Source organism: Budorcas taxicolor, chromosome 5 (genome assembly GCF_023091745.1).
Source record: "Budorcas taxicolor isolate Tak-1 chromosome 5, Takin1.1, whole genome shotgun sequence".
Taxonomy (NCBI): domain Eukaryota; kingdom Metazoa; phylum Chordata; class Mammalia; order Artiodactyla; family Bovidae; genus Budorcas; species Budorcas taxicolor.
The window spans coordinates 102,201,191-102,223,251 of record NC_068914.1 but is presented as its reverse complement, the minus strand read 5'-3'; the positions used below and the strand labels follow the sequence as shown (position 1 = coordinate 102,223,251).

Sequence of the window (22,061 nt, the reverse complement as noted above, 5' to 3'; positions counted from 1 at the left end):
AGCTACTCCTCTTTTACTGACTGATATGTCCTAAGCTGAGTCCCAGATCTCCCAGGAACAGCAGTGACAATGGTTTCACCAGTGTATGAATATGTCTGAACTCATTATATACATTAAATAATGTGAATTTCTGTGAAAATATGTAATTTGCACATATGTTAAATGTGAATATCAATTATAACTCAATAAAGCTGTCTTCAAAAGGGAAAATTATTTGTGAAGTCATATGCACAGATTCATTTCCTTCTAGGATACACTTTCTGTCAAGTATGTGCTTGTTTGCCACTTTGATATTGATGACTGTATCTCTAAGACAACATATTATGGTAATTAATTATAACACCTTAAGGCTTTTTTCTTTTTTAATATAAATGTATTTATTTTAATTGAAGGTTAATTACTTTACAATATTGTATTTGTTTTGCCATACATCAGCATGAATCCGCCACAGGTATACATGTGTTCCCCATCCTGAACCCCACTCCCTCCTCCCTCCCAGTACCATCCCTCTGGGTCATCCCAGTGCACCAGCCCCAAGCATCCAGTATCATGCATTGAACCTGGACTGGTGATTCCTTTCATATATGATATTATACATGTTTCAATGCCATTCTCCCAAATCATCCCACCCTCTCCCTCTCCCACAGAGTCCAAGAGATTGTTTTATACATCTGTGTCTCTTTTGCTGTCTCGCATACAGGGTTATCGTTACCATCTTTCTAAAATCCATATATATGCGTTAGTATAGTGTATTCATGTTTTTCTTTCTGGCTTACTTCACTCTGTATAATCGGCTCCAGTTTCGTCCACCTCATTAGAACTGATTCAAATGTATTCTTTTTAATGGCTGAGTAATACTCCGTTGTGTATATGTACCACAGCTTTCTTATGCATTCATCTGCTGATGGACATCTAGGTTGCTTCCATGTCCTGGCTATTATAAACAGTGCTGCAATGAACACTGGGGTACACGTGTCTCTTTCAATTTTGGTTTCCTCAGTGTGTTGGGGTACACGTGTCTCAATTCTGGTTTCCTCCATGTGTATGCCCAGCAGTGGGGTTGCTGGGTCATATGGCAGTTCTATTTCCAGTTTTTTTAGGAATCTCCACACTGTTCTCCATAGTGGCTGTACTAGTTTGCATTCCCACCAACAGTGTAAGAGGGTTCCCTTTTCTCCACACCCTCTCCAGCATTTATTGCTTGTACACTTTTGGATCACAGCCATTCTGACTGGCCTGAAATGGTACCTCATTATGGTTTTGATTTGCATTTCTCTGACAATGAGTGATGTTGAGCATCTTTTCATGTGTTTGTTAGCCATCTGTATGTCTTCTTTGAAGAAATGTCTGTTTAGTTCTTTGGCCCATTTTTTGATTGGGTCATTTATTTTTCTGGAATTGAGCTACAGGAGTTGCTTGTATATTTTTGAGATTAGTTGTTTGTCAGTTGCTTGATTTGCTATTATTTTCTCCCATTCCGAAGGCTGTCTTTTCACCTTGTTTATAGTTTCCTTTGTTGTGCAGAAGCTTTTAATTTTAATTAGGTCCCATTTGTTTATTTTTGTATTTATTTCCAACATTCTTGGAGGTATGTCATAGAGGATCCTGCTGTGATGTATGTCAGAGAGTGTTTTGCCTATGTTCTCCTCTAGGGGTTTTATAGTTTCTGGTCTTATGTTTAAATCTTTAATCCATTTTGAGTTTATTTTTGTGTGTGGTGTTAGAAAGTGTTCTAGTTTCATTCTTTTACAAGTGGTTGACCAGTTTTCCCAGAACCACTTGTTAGAGAGATTGTCTTTACTCCATTGTATATTCTTGCCTCCTTTGTCGAAGATAAGGTGTCCATAGGTGTGTGGGTTTATCTCTGGGCTTTCTATTTTGTTCCATTGATCTATATTTCTGTCTTTGTTCCGGTACCATACTGTCTTGATGACTGTGGCTTTGTAGTAGAGCCTGAAGTCAGGCAAGTTGATTCCTCCAGTTCCATTCTTCTTTCTCAAGATTGCTTTGGCTATTCGAGGTTTTTTGTATTTCCATACAAATCTTGAAATTATTTGTTCTAGCTCTGTGAAAAATACTGTTGGTAGCTTGATAGGGATTGCATTGAATCTATAGATTGCTTTGGGTAGTACGGCTTTTTTCTTAATAAATGATCAGACTCTAATCTTAAAAATGTGAAAAGAAAAATAATAAATCTTCTAGATAAAAATTAGAATAATATTTCCATGATCTAGGGGTAAAGAATTTTTTTATATATTGGAGTATAGTTGATTAACAATGTGGTGTTAGTTTCAGGTATACAGCAAAGTGACTCAACATATGCTGTTGTTGTGATTATTTTAGCTGCTTAGTCATGTCCAACTCTAGTGGAGCAGGTTGCCATTTCCTTCGCCACCAGTTATACATATACATGTATCTATTTTTTTCTAATCTTTTCTAATTCTTTTCCCATTCAGATTCTTACAGAATATTGAGCAGAGTTCCATGTGGTTAAAAATATATTTTTAAACTAAAAACAGAAAGCATTAATCATTTTTTTAAAGCCTAAAAAATTAACTTTTTTAAAGTATGGTAAACTGAACTATTTTACAATTAGGAAGGTTCCATTCATCAAAAAACATTAGAGAATGAAAAGCAGATATATGAGTCTAGAAGAGTATTCAGATAAATGTGGGAGTATGAATTTTTCCTGGATTTCTTATGGTTCCCGTAAAATGTCAACTTTTTTGGTTGGCATTTGGGAATGCTAATTGGCAGTTGAGAATGCCAATTCCCAGATCTTCTCCTGCCTTAAGAATTAGGTCTACAGCCATTTGGCTAGTTAATTGCTCTGATCCAAAAAGATAATAGTAAATTTCTATCTCCTCTAGCAAGTCAAATGGTTACAGCCAAAGACTGTCTTTAGGTTAAACACCAAGGTTCCAGGAAGACTAGAATTGTTTCCCTAATTATTTTACACATCAAGGAAGAAGGAAACTCAGGAACTTGGCTGCCATCTCTAAATTGTAAAAGCTAAGACCTGCATGGATCTATCTTACTCCTGGAGACATTTCATTTACCTATCAAATGGCTAGAGTAAAAGAAGACCCTTTCTGGAAGGGAGCAGACAACTGCCTCTTTTTCCTTTATAAGCAGAGAATTATTTCTCCTCATCTATTGCCTATAGGCTTCCCAGGTGGCGCTAGTGATAAAGAACCCACCTGCCAATGCTGGAGATATAGGAGAAAAAAGTTCAATCCCTGGGTTCAGAAGATTCCCCAGCAGGAGGGCATGGCAACCCACTCCAGTATTCTTGCCTGGAAAATCCGATGGACAGAGGAGCCTGGTGGGCTACAGTCAATGGGGTCGCACAGAGTCAAACACGACTGAAGTGACTTAGCATGCATGCATTGCCTGTGGGTTTAGAATTGCTCACACAGGATACCTGACTTGGCTATCTTCATGTCACTGCAGTGATTAGACTTAGGGTGAGGAGATCTAATATACTTATTATTTATTTGTGTTAGTCGCTCAGTCACGTCTAACTCTTTGAAACCCCAAGGACTGTAGCCCACCAGGTTCCTCTGTCCTGTGGGCTAATAAAGGTTGAGGGTTTCCCTGGTGGCTCAGAGATTAAAGTGTCTGCCTGCAATGCAGGAGACCTGGGTTCAATCCCTGGGTTGGAAAGATCCCTGGAGAAGGAAATGGCAACCCACTCCAGTATTCTTGCCTGGAGAATCCCATGGACTGAAGAGCCTGGTGGACTACAGTCCACAGGGTCGCAAAGAGTCAGACACGACTCATATGCACTTTCTTAAGACCAGAGGATTACATACCTACTCACCAAATGTTAAAAATGTTAGTCACTCAGGCATGTCCCAACTCTTTTCGACCCCAGGGACTGTAGCCTGCCAGTCTCCTCTGTCCATGAGATTCCCCAGGCAAGAATACTGGAGTGGGTTGCCAATTCCTTCTCCAGGGGATCTCCCCAACCCAGGGATCAAACTGGAGTCTTCTGCACTGCAGGAGGATTCTTTACTGTCTGAAACACTAGGAGAACCCCATATTTATTTACTGAGAGGTAAATAAGCAGGTCAGGAAGCAACAGTTAGAACTGGACATGGGAACAACAGACTGGTTCCAAATAGGAAAAGGAGTACGTCAAGGCTGTATATTGTCACCCTGCTTATTTAACTTCTATGCAGAGTACATCATGAGAAATGCTGGGTGGGAAAAAGCACAAGCTGGAATCAAGATTGCTGGGAGAAGTATCAGTAACCTCAGAAATGCAGATGACATCACCCTTATGGCAGAAAATGAAGAAGAACTAAACAGCCTCTTGATGAAAGTGAAAGAGGAGAGTGAAAAAGTTGGCTTAAAGCTCAACATTCAGAAAACGAAGATCATGGCCTCTGGTCCCATCACTTCATGGAAAATAAATGGAGAACCAGTGGAAACAGTGTCAGACTTTATTTTTCTGAGCTCCAAAATCACTGCAGATGATGACTGCAGCCATGATATTACAAGATGCTTACTCCTTGGAAGAAAAATTATGACCAACCTAGACAGCATATTGAAAAGCAGAGACATTACTTTGCCAACAAAGATCTGTTTAGTCAAAGCTATGATTTTTCCAGTAGTCATGTATGGATGTGAGAGTTGGACTATAAAGAAAGCTGAGTGCTGAAGAATTGATGCTTTTGAACTGTGGTGTTGGAGACAACTCTTGAGAATCCTTTGGACAGCAAGAAGATCCAACCAGTCAATCCTAAAGGAAATCAGTCCTGAATATTCATTGGAAGGACTGATGTTGAAGCTGAAACTCTAATACTTTGGCCACCTCATGTGAAGGGCTGACTCATTTGAAAAGACCTTGATGCTAGGAAAGATTGAAGGCAGGAGGAGAAGGGGATGACAGAGGATGAGATGGTTGGATGGCTTCACCAACTCAATGGGCATGAGTTTGAGTAAACTCTGGGAGTTAGTGATGGACAGGGAGGCCTGGCGTGCTGTGGTTCATGGGGTCATAAAGAGTTGAACACTACTGAGTGACTGAACTGAACTGAACTGACCTGAGAGGTAAATAATAAGAAATCTGCCTCTGATCTAGAATACCTCAGTGTACATTCAAGATTAAATTAATAGAAATAAATATTTTAAAATCAACAATAAAATAGTATTATATTCCATACTTTAGTTTCAATTTAAAGTTACTGTGTATAACATCAACATACAAAAATCAGTTGTATTATATATATGCCAAAAACAAACCAGTAGAATATGAAACTAAAGTAAGACACCATTTACAAATCAAATAGTGGTGAGTGAATATATGCAAGATTTATTGGAGAAAAATATAACATTCTATTTGTAGACATTTTAAAGATTCAAATAAATGGGTGTACCATACTTATGGGCTAGAAAACAAAACATCTTAAAGATAACAATTTTCACAAGTTTACTATAGATATAATGCAATCTCAGTAAGGATTTCAACAGATTTTTTTGTAATACTTGATAGGCAAAATTTTCTGCTGAGTTACAAAGGATAAAAATTAATGACACATTCTAAAAGAAGGATAACAAAATGAAATTATCAGAGATCACTAATTATTCTAAAGTGAAAAAGTGAAAGTGAAAGTTGCTCAGTCATGTCCAACTCTTTGCAGTCCAGTCCATGGAATTCTCTAGGCCAGAATACTAGAGTGGGTAGCTTTTCCCTTCTCCAGGGGATCTTCCCAACCCAGGGATTGAACCCAGGTCTCCAGCATTTTGGGCAGATTCCTTACCAGCTGAGCTATCAAGGAAGCCCTAGTTAATTAAGACAGCATATTACTGTTGTAGGAATAGACAAATAGACCAATGGAAGATAATTGAACTTAGAAACTGACTCGTATATATGTGAACCCTTAATTTATGATAAAGTTATCACTAAAATGGAAAAGGACAGTCTTAACAGCAAACAACTGGGAATATTTGATGTCTATATGGGAAAAAGTGAAATTGGATATCAGTTACAGAAGAAATCAATTTCAAATGAATTATAGACATAAACCTAAAAGTCAAAAAATTAAAGAAGATTATATGGAAGAATATTTTCATGGCGGTGGGTTAGGGAAAATTTTTCTTAACTTGCTGTTGCTGCTGCTGCTGCTAAGTCGTTTCAGTTGTGTCCGACTCTGTGAGACACCATAGACGGAAGCCCACCAGGCTCCCCCGTCTCCGGGATTCTCCAGGCAAGAACACTGGAGTGGGTTGCCATTTCCTTCTCCAATGCATGAAAGTGAAAAGTGAAAGTGAACTCGGTCAGTCGTGTCCGACTTTTAGCGACCCCATGAACTGCACCCTACCAGGCTCCTCCATCCATGGGATTTTCTTAACTCAAGTACAACAAAAAATTGATAACTTTGACTGCATTAAAATTAAGAATCTGTTCACAAATGAAAATCATTAACAGAGCAAAAAATAGTAAGATATCTGCAACTCATATAATCCAAAAAGTATTTATCTTCAGAATATATAAAGAATTCCAACATATCAATAGAGAAAAGACAGATAACCCAATGAAAAAGAAGTGAGCAAGAGACCGGAAAAAGGACTTCAAAAAAGAGAAATATAAATGGCTAATATTGCTATAGAAAATTCTTCGCCTACACTAACAATCATGGAAAAAGCAAATTAAGATCACATGAGTTCAACATCACATAGTCAGATAGGTAAATGTTGACAATCTGAAGTCCAAGTAAGGAAGCTATGGAGCAGAGAGCAATTGGATATTGTAAACAATTCAACCACTTTGAAATCAATTGAGCATTACTATTAAAGTTGAAATAATACATACCCAATAACCCAGCAATTCCACTTGTGGAATACATGTGTCAGTAGAACTGTACATTTCATAATGTTTCCAAAATGAAAAATAAATCCCTGCTAACTAGATGAATGAATACATGGTGGCAGATTCATGCAATGGAATGCTGCTGCTGCTAAGTCACTTCAGTCATGTCCGACTCTGTGCGACCCCGTAGACGGCAGCCCACCAGGCTCCCCCGTCCCTGGGATTCTCCAGGCAAGAACACTGGAGTGGGTTGCCATTGCCTTCTCCGATACAATGGAATATTATAATGCAAAAGAATGAGTCACAGCTATCAGCAGCAACACAAATGAACTGTATGCATACAACTGAACAAAAGAAGTGAGACACGAAAAATACATACAATGTAAATCCATTTTTATAAAGGTTGAAAACAGGCAACACAAAACTATATTGTTTAAGGATCCATAAAGTAATAAAACTGTAAATGTAAGAAATTTAATTTGTTGAAATTTTCTCATATATAAATGGAGATACAAATAAGTCCATTTTCAAAATATTTCTGAGATAACTGAAGAAGTTAATCCATGTAACAGACTCACCCCCGCCCCACCTCTGCTTAAAAAGAAGTAGAGATCACTTAATAGCACAGTTATTCATAATTTTCTCCTTGGCCTTGCTATTAATATTTGTGGTGTTAGTATTGCCATTGTTTTTTATCTTTTGAAGTCTCTGAGAACACAAACAGTTATCCAAAATGAAATTTCTCACAACATTTTTTCCTTTTTGAGTATAATCTTTGTACTTCGTTCTTATAATATAATATCAAAAAGACGAACAAGAAGAAAAAGTGAACAGAAAATAGGATAATATTTGATTATCTTTGGGGGTAGGTGGTGGATGAATGACAATCATAATGTGAGAGATGGCTTAATTTCTAATGAATTTAGAAGTACTGTACAGGGCCACTCACACCTCTACAAATGCAGATTAATTGTGCAGATTTTAGAAAAATGATTCACAAAGTATTTTCAGAATGTGGGGCTCTTCAATGACCCTCAAATTGTGTCACCAATGTGGTAGCATGTTTCAATGATAACCAAGTGGTAATTTTTCTGGCCATCTTCAAAGGTCTCACCTCATTACGCTCATCTTCTCTCTCAGATACTTAGGCTGTAGCTGACTCTCTCGCTGTACCATTTTTTTTATCTTTTTTTCCCAAATATATTGAAATATAATTGACATGTAATATTGAGTAACTTTAAGATGTACAATGTGATAATTTAATACTCTCATTGTACTTTTAACATAGTCTCCTTGGCCCTTCTTCTCTCAAATATGTGTCCACAACTTGCTCACAAAGTTGTCAACAATTGATGCTCATTAACACCTCTGCCTCTTGAAAAACCTATATGCAGGTGAAGAAGCAACAGTTAGAACTGGACATGGAACAACAGACTGGTTCCAAATAGGAAAAGGAGTATGTCAAGGCTGTATATTGTCACCCTGCTTATTTAACTTATATGCAGAGTACATCATGAGAAACACTGGGCTGGACGAAGCACAAGCTAGACTCAAGATTGCCGGGAGAAATATCAATAACGTCATATATGCAGATGACACCACCCTTATGGCAGAAAGTGAAGAGGAACTAAAAAGCCTCTTGATGAAAGTGAAAGAGGAGAGTGAAAAAGTTGGCTTAAAGCTCAACATTCAGAAACGAAGATCATGGCATCTGGTCCCATCACTTCATGGGAAATAGATGGGGAAACAGTGGAAACAGTGTCAGACTTTTTTTTTCTGGGCTCCAAAATCACTGCAGATGGTGATTGCAGCCATAAAATTAAAGGACGCTTACTCCTTGGAAGAAAAGTTGTGACCAACCTAGATAGCATATTCAAAAGCAGAGACATTACTTTGTCAACAAAGGTCCATCTAGTCAAGGCTATGGTTTTTCCAGTAGTCATGTATAGATATGAGAGTTGGACTGTGAAGAAAGCTGAGCGCCAAAGAATTGATGCTTTTGAACTGTGGTGTTGGAGAAGACTCTTGCGAGTCCCTTGGACTGCAAGGAGATCCAGCCAGTCCATTCTGAAGGAGATCAGCCCTGGGTGTTCTTTGGAAAGAATGATGCTAAAGCTGAAACTCCAATACTTTGGCCACCTCATGCGAAGAGTTGACTCATTGGAAAAGACTCTGATGCTGGGAGGGATTGGGGCCAGGAGGAGAAGGGGACAACAGAGGATGAGATGGCTGGATGGCATCACCGACTCGATGGATGTAAGTTTGACTGAACTCCAGGAGTTGGTGATGGACAGGGAGGCCTGGCATGCAGCGATTCATGGGGTCGCAAAGAGTCAGACACGACTGAGCGACTGAACTGAACTGAACTGAACACCTCTGAACTTGAGTCCACAGGGCACCTTTAGCTTCTTAGGGAAACTGATCCCCATGTGCATTCTCTAAAAGGAACAGATAAAACCTGGGTCACTGTTGATAACACAGGATCTGCAAAGAAGTCCGTATCTTGGCTTCTAAGGAGAGCAACATAATTTCTCACAGATTAGAAAATTTAGGGTATTTTCAGTCTGATCAGTCCTCCTTTTTAATCCTATCACTGCTACTTTTTACAGTTTTTTGGTATGCTATTTTGCCCCTGTTAAATAGAACCCTGTCTCTCAAGAACTGAAGTTTAATCTAATTTGAATTATTTGACATAATAGAGAAAATAATTCTCTTACTATTTAGTTAAGCCTTACAAAGTTGAATACTTCCATGAAAGAGTGTGGCGGGATAAGGCAAGACAATACAAATAAATTACGCTAATTTTTTGCTATTTGTAGACTACGTGGATCTCACCTTTGATTCATCTTTTAATATCAACCAGGTAAACAGACCACCACTGTCATTCAAACTATGAACAGTATAAGCCCTTTATGTTTCTAGTTTCCAAAATCACTGATGTAAGCATTAGTGGACACAGACCATGAAATTTTACCACTGTGAAATTCTGAAAGAAAATGTAAAGCTACTGTTAAAAATTTCAGGTGAGTACAACCAGGGAAATAAGATCCAGATCTGAGAAAACCAGATTCAGGTTTCACCTTACCTGGTCTCTCAATATTCATGTATGGCCATTATGGGATATTAGTGATGTCTGAAAGTATATGAATTTTCTAACTAACCATACAGGTTGATTAAAGGATCCCTTAAAATGTCCTTTGCCACAAGAATATTTTTAATATTCTATCAAGTGCAAAAATATGTAACTATCAAGTTTGCCTTCCTTAGTGACTACCAGTATATCTACAAAGAACAATTATAACCATTAATACTGGCATCAATTTCCTCATTTCTGTGCTCTAAGAACAGTGGAAACACATATTTTTGTGATTTATAACCAGCCTCTATTCCTAGATATCATTCAGCAGTCTTCAAAACTTTGAGCAAAATCCATTCTGGGAGCTATGTCCTATGACTGCCACAATATCTCTCTCCCCAGTTGTATGCCAAATCAGTGCCCAGAAGACTCTGGCAATGAAATGTAAGTGAAAAGTGAAAGTGTTAGTCACTCAATCATGTCCAACTCTTTGCAAACGCCATGGACTGTAGCCTGCCAGTTTCCTCTGTCCATGCAATTCTCCAGGCAAGAATATTAGAGTGGGTTGCCATTCCCTTCTCCAGGGGATCTTTCTGACCCAGGGATCAAACCCAGGTCCCTGGTATTGCAGGCAAATTCTTTACCATCTGAGCCAACAGGGAAGCCCATAAAGCATAAGGCTTAATGCATATCAATACAATTTAGTGATGGCAGAAGCCTGGACATAGGAAAAAACTCATGGTATAAAATGATAGCATTCTGAAACAGTCTCATAATCTTAAAGGCCAAATAGACGTTCATCCCAAAAAAATTCAGGAAGGTAGCAAAAACAAACAGCTTTGGATTTGGGGTTTATAGCATTGCCTGTATTGGGAGAATGTCCACAGGTTACTTTAAAGAGGAAACCAGGCAACTAGACTGTGAAGGAGATGAGGGTCAGCTACATATATCATGAAGTATCAGGTAGTGTGTGAAGGGGAACACAAAAAGAAGAGAAAAGAAGAACAAAGAGAAAAACTTATACCAAGAACATAGAAGTAAAAAAGACACAGAGAACTAAAATCAGATAAAACTATTTAAATGTAGGAAATTTATGAATATTTCATAAGTAAGTAAGGGAAAGACAGAGTCATTCTTGTGTGACATGTCTGTGTTAAGAACTCAGGAATCAGAGAAATGACAAAAGCTTTATTAATTGAAACAATATTTTATGTTTTAGTGTTTTTACCCCATTATATAAATTCTCTATGCACATCATTCCTGTGTGTATTTTAGATCATTCTTTGTGTTTAATCAATTTTATTCATGTTTTAATGTGAAAATACTGATCCATTAAAATATTCACTTGCCAAAAAAAGAGCTTTATGAATGAAGCCACTTACACAGGAACCCTGGGTCTTTCAATGAGCCATCCCTAGTCCAGAGGGATGCCACTTTGGGCCAATTTGGATGAAGAGTTGATAATATGACCTGATTCTGTTGGTTGCAGTTAACTTCATTTTTCCTAGCCTGAGAAACTCCAGTTTTCATCACTGACCTTCCCTTTTCCCTTTAGATCTACTGAAGGTCAACAATGAAAACCAAACCACATTTACTGACTTTATTTTGTTGGGCCTCACAAATCAACCTGAACCCAGGTGGTGATATTCATCTTTCTGTTCCTTGCCTACTTGCTAAGCATCTTAGGAAATGTGACTATCATCATACTCACTCTGGTGGACGCTCAACTCAAGACTCCCATGTATTTCTTCCTCCAGAATTTCTCCTTCTTAGAAGTTTCCTTAAAAAAAAAAAAAAAAAGAAGAAGTTTCCTTCACATCCATTTTTATTCCAAGGCTTCTGACCAGCTTGACAACAGGAAATAAATTCATCAGCTTTGCTGGCTGCATGACTCAGTATTTTTTTGCTATATTCCTTGGGGCAACAGAGTTTTACCTCCTGACTTCTATGTCCTATGACCGCTACGTGGCCATCTGCAAACCCCTGCACTACCTGACCATCATGAGCAGCAGAGTCTGCATACAACTTGTGTTCTGCTCCTGGCTAGGGGGAGCCCTGGCTATCTTGCCACCAATTATCCTGATAAGCCAGATGAATTTCTGTGCCTCCAATGTTCTGAATCAATATTACTGTGACTATAGACCCCTCCTAGAGGTTGCCTGCTCAGACACAAGCCTTTTAGAATTAATAGTCATCTTCTTAGCAGTTGTGACTTTGGTGGTTACTCTGGTGCTGGTGACACTTTCTTATACATATATTATCAGGACCATTCTGAGGATTACTTCTGCCCAGCAAAGGACAAAGGCTTCTGCCACTTGTTCCTCCCACATGATTGTCATCTTGCTCTCTTATGGCAGCTGCATCTTTTTATACATGAACCTATCACCAAAAAAAGGAGGGAATTTCAACAAGGAAATATCTCTGCCCATGACTTCAGTTAGCCCTTTGTTGAACCCCTTTATTTATACCTTAAAGAATCAGCAAGTGAAGCAAGCTTTTAAGAACACAGTAAAAAAAAATACAAATTTTTAATAATCAGAATTTATTATTTTAATTAATAAAATTAACAAATAATTGAGTTAATACATAGCTAATAAGTGTTGACTATGTTTCAAGGGATATTCTGGGCATTGAGAATAGAAATACAAGAAACATAGCTCCCAAATTTCTAAGAACCTCCAGGCCAGTATCATAGAGAGATATAAAAACATATAAATTATAATGAAACTTATTAAATGCTATTACAAAGAAATAAATGAGATGCCATAAAAAATTTGAGACAACTTTGCCCTTGATATCATGATTTCTCACTTTTGAGATATTTGAGAGGCAAAAATGGTGTATAATGGGAACAGTAGGAGGATATTAATTTAGAGTGAATGGTAGGAGCCCAGTAGTGAAGATATTTATTGCACATTTAAGAGTTAACTAAGTATTACTGAGCCAAGAGAAATTATAAGAAAGTGATATATCAATTTTGCTTTATGAGGAATATAATAAAGCAGTGAATAAATTAACTTTTACATACAAGATGAGTAACAAGCAATTAATCAAGAATAGCATTCATGCAAACAATAGTAAAGGTTTCATTATGGCCCATAAGATAGAGAGAAAGGACACAATTACTATCTCAATTCAAGCAATGTAGTGGACAGAGATGAGAAAGTTTTCCAGCTTGAAAGACTGCATGGTTGATAAAGCCATAAATCAAATGAAGGATTAAAGAGAAAAACATATACTCACAAGTTATATTTAATCGTTTGATTTGAAATACAGATGAAAAAATAAATGTATGAGAAGTATTTGTTTATCAGTGTGCCAATGGACCCAGCTTTAGGACATGTGAAATATAAGATTAATTTAAAGGTAAATTTGAGCAAGCTATCCAAGGAACAAGTGAGGTTTGAACATAAATGTCTGGTTTTTATCTCAGTGACTGAAGAGCACAGACTTAGGAAACAGTATGAAAAATAGTTTCTAATCAAGGATATTCTGAAATAAAGTCTGCCAATAGTAGCCATCAGAGAGATGAAAGAGGAGGAGAAGGAAGGAGACAGTGGAAAGAGAAGAAGGGAAGGAGAAAGGAAAGAAGGGAGAAAGGAAATAAAGAGATACTATAGAAAAAGAAGTAAAACGTCCCCCTGGAAGTCAGAAATTATAGGCTTAAAAATTGTCAGAAGTGGAAGCAAAGCAGTTGAATTGGCAGTGTTTAAAAGGTTCACTATACTTTCAAAGTTTTATAAATGAAGTTCAAAATTATTTCAATCTAGTACCAGACAACTAGAGGTCATGTAGAAAAGGAAAAGACTGTCATACCTAATTTAAAAAGAAATTAAAGTTTTAGACATGCAAGGTAGACACTGAAGGAAATAATGAGAACAAGAAAAATCTTGAATCTACTTGCCTGGCAAGGGGAAGCATTTCACTGTGCCTCTTTTCATAATAATAATAATCCACCATCTGTGCTGTTTGATATTTTCCCTAGAATTAGTGTCTTATGATTTCTTCTGAAAAGCTTCCTCAATTGTGTTTTTTAAATTTATTTCTAATTGGAGGATAATTGATTTCTGCCATAGAACAACATTAACCAGCCATAAGTATACATATGTCCCCTGCCTCTTGAATCTTCCTCCCCTCCACCCCCATCCCACCCTTCTAGGTTGTCACCTAGCACTGGGTACAGATCCCTATGTTATAGATCAATTGTATTTTAAATGCACAGGTGGGAGACTTTGAACATTTTAAAGAAATCAGCTCCATCACTCCATCGTGTCCAACTCTTTGGCAACCCCATGGACTGTAGCCCGCCAGGCTCCTCTGTCTATGGAATTTTCCAGACAAGAGTACTGGAATGGGTTGCCATTTCCTTCTTTAATAAATACAAGTGGTACCATACAATTACATTATTTTCTTGAACAGCTTTTTTACTTGTCTGAAAGTGAAGTCGCTCAGTCATGTCCGACTCTTTGCGACCCCATAGACGGTAGCCTACCAGGCTCCTCCGTCCATGGTATTTTCCAGGCAAGAGTACTGGAGTGGATTGCCATTTCCTTCTCCAGAGAACCTTTCCGACCCAAGGATCGAACCCGGGTCTCCCGCATCGTAGGCAGACGCTTTACCGTCTGAGCCACCAGGGAAGCCATATCTTATTTTCAAATATTTGTCTGTTAAACATTCTACTGAGTTCTCTTTCATCCTGAAGACCTCACTTCTAAGTCTTCCATCCTCCTATTCCATCTGTGCAAGTGGCCTTCTGTGTATGTTCAACAGTTGTCCTATATTCACTGTTGATTAATGGATTAAAATGTGAAATGAGATGTAATTTTTAAGAGTAAAATGGGTTATAACCACTCAACAAGAATTACAACAATGGGAGAACATTACAAAAAGGTAATAAATCAAAAACCAAGACTCAAAATACATTTGTGTATCATAAAATTAAGCAATAAGATGTTTCAACATGTAAGAACAATTTCTGAGACCCACAGATAAGAGTTATTCTTAGATAAAGATTATCTCAGATGCTACAAATACAGCAGGTAATATTGTCCAGATAAATGCCTTAAGAGGAAGTGAGTTGTACCCACCAACAATTGAGCCTTTACCTAGCATATATCATCAACTGGGAGAGTAGGTAATGTGAAATTTTGGAAATCCTTTATAATCATTCCCATAAGCTTATAAAGATTGGATTGTGGCAAACCAGTGAATGTCTGGTCCCCTCAAAGTAAGCAGACTCCAAGAGTACACATATAAAATGTGTACATATCATTGCTGGAATGTTCTATGATTACTACAAGAGTCCTCCAGTCATTTTGATCCACAGGAGAAGAAGTTTGCTTTGTGTAGTTGAACAATTTTTATAGGACAAGCTTGAGAGGTAGAGATAAAAATAAATAAACTAGTGTTCATGTAATTGGTCCCATATTTGCCTCTTCTTCATTGGTTAATTCTGTGTTTTGAATTTGTCGAGTTACTTCCTCAATGGTATTATGTTTACCTAGGAGGATAAGAATGTTGCAAGGATGGTGCATAATGTGATTTCCTATTATATCTTCCATGGTTGGCCTTAAGACTTCTTTGGATTCTGGTTTTAGAAGGTATTATAAAAACTTGGAAAGAGATTTTAACAGATTGCTCTGAACCTCAATAGTCTCGGCTCCAATCATGGTGCCAATGTCAGTGGAATGTCTGATTAATAAGGAATCTAGGGCTTCATGGAGTTCCTCCAATGTGTTTTACTTAGACATAAGGACAAACTATCTCAACTATCAAGGCAAAACAACCTTAAATTTCCTTTGGTCAAGAGAATGTATGCACCATTGTAAACATACCCTGCTGTACAATGACAAATTATTCTTACAAAATTAAACAATATACATCCATATTTTAAAATATATAGTTATCTAAGATAGAACCAAATAAAAAAAAACAAAGATATGCTTTTGTAGCCCAGATTTAGAAATCCAGGGCAATGACAATTTGCAAACTTTAATAGAATCCCAGGGATGGGGAAGCCTGGTGGGCTGCCGTCTATGGGGTCGCACAGAGTCGGACACAATTGAAGTGACTTAGCAATAGTAAACTTTATCTAAGTTTGTCTGCCTTAAAATACCTGATATGTGGTCTTCAGGGTTGTAAAAGTCATGCAGTATATGCCATGGCAAATGATTCAGGAACTGGATTATCTAATATAAAGAAATCAACAAGATCTATGCAGCAGGAGATTGAAATGACTACTGTTGAAAACACTATATGATCACAGCCCACTCAACAGCAATACAGAACCAGCTGATCACACACACACACCAAAAAAATGATCTATTTTCCATCACAGGCTGGAAATTACATAGTGTAGATGGTACAGTTTTGTTATTCTTTTCAAAATTGTTTATACTCTCCAAGTTTTTTTGCCTTTCTTTATATGTAAGTTTTAAAATTAACATCTATATCTACAAAAAATCCTGCTAGAATATTGACTGGATTACTTTTTCTTGGTAAATATTTATTTACTAATTTATTTATTTGGCTGCACTGAGTCTGAGTTCCGGCATGCAGGTTCTTTGGGCTCTTTAAGTTGCGGTGTGTGGAATCTAGTTCCCTGACAAGGAATCGAACCCAGGCCCACTGCATTGGGACCTTGAACAACCAGGGAAGCCCCAACTGGAGCTTCACACTGAGAAGAATTTATTTCTTAACAGCATTAGAACACCTTTCCACTACAGTTGTTATAGAGGGCTGCCACTACAGGAAATTGTGGTTCCCCAAAGGCCAGGACCCTTTTCCCCAGGATCACAGCAGAGAGTGCACTAGTCTGAGGGAGCTGGATTTCAGACCCGCTGCAGGATATTGAAGACAGGAGCAGCACACCCCCAGGAGATAGCAAATCAGCAAGGGTCCCCAGTACATGATCACCAGCATGTGAGTATTAGAACAAGAATCATTTTCTTCTCATCAGGTTTTAGAGAACTGAGAGCTGAATAGTGAACAGCAGTACACAGATTTTGAGAGCTGGCAGCAGCAGCAAGTTGGCCCAAGATGCAATGAACCACAGAATAGCAACCATGCTGAAGCAGGGGCAGAATCTGAAGTCTCAAGAACTGTGGTCCCCATCAGTTTAGACTCTGATGACCTCAATGGCTTCAACATTTAGGCTAACAATGTGGGGACACATGGCCAATCTGTGCTGAATATCAGAGAGACCATTCTTATCATCAATAGAAGCAAGAAATGTGTTGGGCAACATTGTTCTGGGTCAGACTCCCTTGAGATCATTCATTAATTCATGCATTTTCTAGCATAGTCTCTTGACAAACTACCAACAAGAGCTTTAGTTCATTTTACTAAAAGTATAAGAAGAGCCTCATTGAGGTCTTGTATTGTGGCTTCAATGGTAGCATGTCTGGAAGGAGAGGGGAATACTATTTCCAATTGTCTACCATGATCCAAGAATAGTAACTGACAGCAGAGGGAGTCAGTGGCCTCATAAATCTATATGGCCACTGACTAAGGGCCATCCCCCATGCTTCCCTGGTGGCTCAGACAGTAAAGCATCTGCCTGCAATGCAGGAGACCTGGGTTTGATTCCTGGGTCGGGAAGATCCCCTGGAGAAGGAAATGGCAATCCACTGCAGCACTCTTGCCTGGAAAATCCCATGGACGGAGGAGCCTGATAGGCTACAGTCCATGGGGTCACAAAGAGTCGGACATGACTGAGCGAATTCACTTTCTAAGGGCCATCCCCCAGGGAGATAATCTTCCATTATACAGGCAGGGGCACATTTTCCCTCATAAGATTCATGGGTTAGTCACTGCGTTATCTTATGTTCCCACTGGGAAAGGGAAGTCCCTTTAATTCTTCTCAGGCCTTGATGGCAGAGGCCATACTGTGGACTGGCATTTCATGGGCCCACCAGGAAGATATTAGTGGCATCAGATCTAAGACTGTACCAGTGTGTGTTTCAGAAATCCAAGCTAATTTATCACCCTGTGCATTGTAACGAGGCTCTGAAAATTGAATTTTAGTATGCGACGTTGATTTTCATTTTGGGTATCTGTGATGCAAGAAATTCCTGGAGTTCTTTACCCCAAAGGAGAGTGTGAAACAACTTAGATAAGGGATTGTTGTTGCTGCCATTAGCCAGACCATGTGACCATATCGTCGGCAACAGACCAAGAGTCTATAAAAATGTGAAGGGACCAATTGTTGTCCATCACATCCTCCAATATTAAAATGACTGTGCTGTGGTGCACTGGGATGACCCAGAGGGGATGGGATGGGGAAGGAGGCGGGAGGGGTTTTCTTGATGGGGAACACATGTACACCCATGGCTGATTCATGTCAATGTATGGCAAAAACCACTACAATACTGTAAAGTAATTAGCCTCCAGTTAAAATAAATAAATAAATAAAATGTGCTGACCCTTGGGTCCCACCTTTGATTAGGGATGTCCCAGTGCAGAAGATTTTCAGTGGGCTTCATCCTGTGTGATGTTGGTGCTGAATCTATAAAGTATACAAATTCCATTTCCTGATCACTCAGTTGATCCCAAGAGGCTCCCCAAATGACAAATGGATATGGGGGAGGGGTAACCTGTTCAGGCACCCTGCATCTAGCAAAGAATTGAGGACATGGAAATCGTTTCCTCCTCCGGGTGAGATATGCCAGAAGGCCCAGGTTTGGCTCTCTAAGTAGCATTTTCATTTGAATAATGAGGCCTCTGCGGCCATGCCAAGTTTGTGGGGTGGTGCCTCAAAGACCCAAGGCATAACGAACAACTGAGTTCAGAGTCAAAGTTTCAGGATTTGTAAAAGCACTTATTCCAAGAAAGATCCACTATACAGCCAACAGTTGCCATTCTAATATTGTGAAATGTGCAGCCAGAGAGGGCAGTTTTTTGCAGCAGAAACCCATGAACAATGACTGATTCAGGGACTCCAAAAAGAACAAGATAAGGTAGCCAAAGCCTCTACAGTGAAGAAGTTTGGGGGGTTTGGACAGTTGAATGACACTAATAGAAGTGCCTGTTTTATTGCAATTTAGAGATTTTTGGTTTGGGGTGGCAAGCCATTCAAAGCAAGCTAATTGACATTCAGCCACTATGAAAAACAGTATAGAGTTTCCTCAAAATTTTAAAAATAAAAAAATCATATGATCCATCAATTCCACTTCTGGGTATTTATTTGAAGAAAATGAAAACACTAACTTGAAAAGGTGCCTGTCCCTCCACATTCTTTGCAGCATTATTTACAATAGCCAAGATATGGAAACAACCTAAGTATCCTCTAACAGATGAATGAATTAAGAAAATATGAAAGAAAATCTTGCCATTTGCAACAACATAGGGAGACTTTAAGGGCGTTATGCTAAGTGGAATAGATCAGACAGAGAAAAACAAATAATGCTTGATCTCTCTTACATGTGTTCGCTGCAGCACTGTTTACAATAGCCAAGATATGGAAGCAAACTAAATGTCCATTGACAGAAGAATGAATAAAGAAGATGTGGTGTATATAGATAGATAGAAACAATGGAATATTACTCAGCCATTAAAAAGAATGAAATTATGCCACTTGCAGCAATATGGATGGATCTGGAGATTATCATACTAATTTAAGACAGGCAGAGAAAGACAAATATCATATGATACTCCTTATGTATGGAATCTAAAAATAAAGTACAAATGAACATACTTTAAAAAACAGAAATAGAGTCACAGATATAGAAAACAAACTTACGGTTACCAGGTGGAGTAAGGGGGAGTGGAATAAATTGGGAGACTGGGATTAATATGTACACACTACTACTATATATAATATAGATAACTAGGACTTACTATATAGCACAGGGAACTCTGTTTAATGTCATGTTTCAGCCTGGATGGAACAAGAGTTTGGGGTAAAATGGATACATGGATATGTGTGTGTGTATGTACATATATGTACATGTATATACATATAGGTATATATATGTGTGTATGTGTATGTGTGTGTGTATATATGTGTAGCTAAGTCCTTTTGCCTTGGTCTACCTGAAACTATCACATTAATTGGATATATTCTAACACAAAACAAAACATTTAATAAAAAGTAAAATAGATGACTATTAAGGACTTATTGTATAGCCCAGGGAACTCTACTCAATACTCTGTAATCATCTATATGGGAAAAGAATCTAAATAAGAGCAGATATGTGTTTATGTATAACTGAGTCAGTTTGCTATACACCTGAAACTAACAGCACTGTAAATCAACTATTCTCTAATAAAAATTTTTATAATCAATAAATAAAATTAAACTGATAGATACAGAGAACAGACTGGTGATTGCCAAAGGTGGGGGATGGAGCTGGGAGAAATGGGTAAAGAGAGCCAAAATATACAAACTTCCAGTTATAAAATAAATTGATTATGGAGATGTACTATATAGTATGGTGACTGTAGTTATTGGTACTGTATTGTATATTTGAAAGTTGCTAGGAGAGTCTATCTTAAAAAGCTTTTATCATAAGAAAAAAAATTCTATAACTATGTATGGTGACAGATATTAATTGGACTTATTGTGGTGATCATTTTGTAATATATATATATACTTATTATCTTGTATTAATGCAATGTTGTATTCAATTATGCTAATTCTAAAATTAATTAATTTTTTAAAGCAAAACAAAATGAGTCCATTTGTAAGAAGCAGCATAATGGACTGAAATCAAATTCCTAAATGACGAACATTTTGCTTCTGAGAATCAATTAAGCATGTAAATATTAAGACTCCTTTAAAATAACAAATGCTAATAAAACTGGAGAATTTGTTCCTTACTACATCAGGTATAAATCATTCCTGGGCTGAGGAGTATTGTTCAGAAATTTTAGTGCAGTAGCAGGGCCTTGAATTTTATAGGATGCAGTGGACCAATTCTGATTAGAAAGTTCTATGAAAAGTTTTGTTTAGCCCATGTGAAAGCATTGTTTGAATTTCCTTGCAGAAGGATGTTATCAATATAATGTCACAGCTGTATTCCTGGAATAAGTTGGATGTGGTTAAGATCTTGCCTGTAGAGTTATGAGCAATAGGCAAGGTTGTTGAAATATCTCACAGGGTGGCAAGTGAAAACATACTATTCCTTCAGAAGGTGAAGGCAAATAGCCTCTGAGAGCCTGTAGAACTCTAGAATGTATACATAAAATCAAATCTTCCATAGAAAAATATTTTTCAGGTGCTGATTGGATGGAGTATTAATTTCAGAAATAATAAGTATGCAGATCTTAATGGAGGATACCATGGCATTAAAGTTGTTGTTGTTTAGTTGCTAATTGGTATCCAACACTTTTGAGACCCCATGGACATAGCCCGCCAGACTCCTCTGTCCATTGGATTTTCCAGACAAGAATACTGGACTGGTTTGCCATTTCTTTCTCCAGGGGATCTTCCCAACCCAGGGATCGAACCCACATCTCCTGCATTGGCAGGTGGGTTCTTTACCACTGAGCCATCAGGGAAGCCCCAAGGTTGTGATAATCCACTGTGAAGTGACATTCATTTATATCAAGTTTGAGACCTGGCCAACTAGTTTATTAAAGGGAAAAATAATGGGAATAATGACTGGCAGGCACACCAATCCCATGGGTTCTCACTCCATCACTCTCAACATCACAAACCTCTTGACTGTGGCGGATTCTTTCATGACAACCTTACGGTCCCTCAGGAACTTCTCTCCTCAGCCACATGTTTGCAATTTGTTCTCCAAACTCTCAACTGAGGTTTATTTGCACCTTTTATACTTGGGTCCACAGGGCATCTTTAACTTCTTTAAGAAATTGATCCCCATGTGCCTGCTCTAAAAAGAGCAAATAAAGTCTATGTCACTCTAATGAACGTAGAAACTGCAAGAAGCCCACCCATATCCTGCCTTCTAAGGACTCTGCAATAATCTTTCTTAGAAAAGAAACATTTTCAGCTTATTAAAATCCTCTTTTTTAATTCTATTATTGCCAGGAGAAGGGGGTGCTTATTTGCTCTTTTTTTATTATACATGTGAAGGACTCTATGTCTCAGAAACTGTGATTTGATTCTCATCCAGATTCAAAGAATGGAAGCAATACACTTCCTTCCCAGTTAAGCTCTAAAAACTTGGGTACTTCCATTTAAAAAATAATTGATGGGAAGCC

At 38.0% G+C, this 22,061-nt stretch overlaps 1 protein-coding gene across 1 annotated transcript; it reads left to right on the top strand.

Annotated features, from left to right (window-relative positions):
- Positions 1 to 9,779: 9,779 nt before the first annotated feature.
- Positions 9,780 to 12,425, top strand: LOC128048154 (olfactory receptor 6C4-like). The gene is given in 4 exon segments (XM_052640579.1): positions 9,780 to 9,840; positions 11,449 to 11,523; positions 11,526 to 11,664; positions 11,696 to 12,425. Coding segments are annotated over 4 exon segments (1,005 nt in total).
- The last annotated feature ends 9,636 nt before the right edge of the window (positions 12,426 to 22,061 follow it).